At 47.0% G+C, this 3138-nt stretch overlaps 1 protein-coding gene across 1 annotated transcript; it reads left to right on the top strand.

Annotated features, from left to right (window-relative positions):
* Nucleotides 1-929: 929 nt before the first annotated feature.
* GCK72_020355 (uncharacterized protein) lies at nt 930-2351 on the top strand (the record flags this gene model as incomplete). The annotated part of the gene is made up of 1 exon (XM_053733528.1): nt 930-2351. One exon carries the CDS (start codon nt 930-932, stop codon nt 2349-2351), a length of 1422 nt encoding a protein of 473 aa, XP_053582441.1.
* Nucleotides 2352-3138: the final 787 nt, after the last annotated feature.

Genomic DNA, 3138 nt, shown 5'->3' with positions numbered 1-3138 from the left:
ACCAGTTCCAAAAGCCCGCGATCAAAAAGTTACCGGACAGGGAAACCCTTCTCCGAGACGTCACGGACGCACTCCGCAGAAGCGGAGCAGACGGGTTGCATAAACAACTCACTGCTCAAATCGCCGAAATGGAGCAAATCCTAACGGCTTTTGGAACACCACTGAGTAGCCTCCAACCACCTAACCAGCCCCAAGATCCACAATCTTGTGAAGCGATTACTGAAATGGAAAACTACATCTACGAAGCAAATCACAGCCTAGAGACAATCCATCTGGGTGATGAGCTGCCTCACTCTCTAGACTCTAGAGACGAGTCCGCTTCCAGTTCACATCCTATCACCTCGTCTCAAGACCGTGAACTATCCATGATGTATTCCGACAGTGCGTTTCCAGATCGTACACGAGAAATTCAGCAAAGACTATTAGCTGAAAACCGCCGGTTGAAAGAGGAGAACGCTCAGCACATTCGTGCTCAATATGAAGAAGAAAAGAGAAGATATGCTGCCAACATGCAAGATCTCCAATACCGAGAATCTCTTGCAGCTGAACTAGCGAAGGCTCAAGCCAAAGAGGATAACTGGATATCGCGGCTCAATCAACACGTTGAGACAAGACAAGCACAAGAGAATGCTAACCAGGAATCCGCGGGTGTCATTACCACCAGCTCGCCGTTGCCACCGTTCGAGCCGCCAACCGTAAGAACAATTGCTGATCCGGTGGTAGAGTCTTTCGAACCGGTGACTGACAACAGAGTTGTACCGTCCCCAGCTCAAAGCCAAAGCAATCCAGCGGCAATTATTGTTCCTCAAGAGGAATATGTACAGGAGACTCCGATCCTGCGCACAGCACATCAGATCTATCAACAGAACATTGAGCCGAGAACCGCGGAATCACTACAAAGCACCCGCAATCCTGTTCTAAACGACCTAATGAATGTCCTCTCAAACATTGCCCAAAACCAAAGAGCAACAGAGAGAAACATTCTACAGCAAACAACCCACATGGTCCAAGATATGGAACAGAGACTCGGTGCACAAATACATGAAAGAGCTGAGTCCTTAAGATCCAGAGCAACTAGCAGAAGATCTCGGGCCAGAAGTCCAGCCCGTTCGGACTCAAGTTATGCGCGCAGATACGAACGCGGTGATCCTTCCGACTCGGAAGACGAATCAATCCAGCCGACACCACCTCGTAACGCGCCGACCCACCGAATCCGATCACGCAGCCCAACGCCGATACCTCGTAACAGAGGTCTGAAGCTGGAAGTCAGACTAAAACTTCTGCAAAAGTTCGATGGATCGAATGACTTGGATCATTTCCAAACATTGTTCACAAAATTCGTCCTTGAGGACACGGATCTGAACCCGGAAGCAAAACACGCAGTGCTGATGAACCACATTACCGGTCCAGCTGCAAAATGCGTCTCACACGCCAGAGACCCCTCAGTCGCCATTATGATGACATTCTCAGCACTGAATAAAGTCTATGGAAAAGTGAATAATAAACACAATCTGCTCAGAAAACTGCAAAGTTTACCATTCCATCAAACCGACCCAGAAGCCATGCGGCTAGACGCGGCCTCTCTTACCAACGTCCTACAACAGCTAAAGGACAAAGGAGTACCCGCGGATGATCACATGACTATGTGGGCGATTGCGTGCAAACTCCCCGAGAACATGCAAAAAAGCCTTGCCAAATATACTGTCAAGATGGGAGAAGGTCTAACCCACGATCTTATTCTAGACAGAATCAGTCGAGATATTGAGACGATGGCAATGGAACAAACGTATGTCAGTCAACGCAGTCCCCCAGCCAATGAGCTGACGGGATCTTACGCTACTGTCAACTTTGCAAACGCAACACCGAGCAGACAAAAATCCGCGGTTCAGTCCAAAGGAAATAACCCAAGTGGTACCCGCAAGCCAGTATACGATCCAAAACTGCTCGAATCGGAATACATCGACCCGATTACAAAAGCTAAATTGGAGGGTATCTACGCTCTAGGACCAAAAGGTGTCAATCTCAGAGTCATCTACCGCACATTCCCTTTCCACGAAAAGGAAGAAACCAAATGCAAGGTATGCCGCGGAGATCACCACGAGATCCGATGCACCCTTACAAGCAAAGCATTCCGAGACATGTGCAAGACGAAAGGATTGTGCGCAATCTGTACTCGAAAACATGACATCACAGCTTGCGGTTCCACCTACCGTTGTGGATATTGCAACGGAGCACACCACCTCGGCGGCTGCCCACAGAAAGAGTTCTATAGAGACATGAAGAACTACCCAAAGGACGCTCCAGAAGTGGCCACGTTTTTTCGTGCCCCACACACCAACAAATCGAAGTAAAGGCATTTCGGCAGACACAGAGTCAAAAGTACCGAACTCTGTGTCAAACGCTGACTTGCCAACAGCATCTATCACTAACATTTGCTCTATTACTTCCGTTCCTTGTTCTACTGATATTGTCTCCCAAAATCATAGTTCTCAACCCGCGGTTGCAGAAGGTAAATGCCCTCGATCCGCGGTTCAATCCGTTGCAAATCCCAAAACAATTTCCTATTTCAAAAATCTTGTTAAAACTAATTACGCCGAAAAAGGTGATCCAGAAAAATTGGCCTTACAGCTGTTCACTCAGTTTCTCAAAAGATCAGAACATCATGTCCACTCGGCATTTGCTCCGAATGATACAACACGTCTCACTTTCCTTTACCTGGAAACACCAGACGAACAGCCTCTCCTCTGCCTAGTCGACTCAGGCGCTTCGTTGTCACTCATTCTAGAAGCAACAGCTAAAAATTACCAGCTACCGGTCTTGAAACGAACTAGACTGTCAGTCCAAGGATTCGGATCCACCACATTCGCAAACTCAAATATTTACGCATTACAAATTATGTTACAAGAATCCAAACACGATCTATCAATTATGATTGTAGGATCACCCACGCTACCAAAAACTCAGTATCGAGCTCCAATACTATCTCATGAAGATGCAAGGTTCTTACAAAGACAGAACATTGACATGAGTGCAGCTATCAATAGCGGCGATTATAACGTCCACAATATTCATATGATCATCGGTAACGACATACTGTCGTACATCACAGCACAACCCAACTATTGCAAATATATACTT

This window comes from Caenorhabditis remanei, chromosome V (assembly GCF_010183535.1).
Source record: "Caenorhabditis remanei strain PX506 chromosome V, whole genome shotgun sequence".
NCBI lineage: Eukaryota > Metazoa > Nematoda > Chromadorea > Rhabditida > Rhabditidae > Caenorhabditis > Caenorhabditis remanei.
This window is presented reverse-complemented; position numbering and strand designations above follow the sequence as displayed.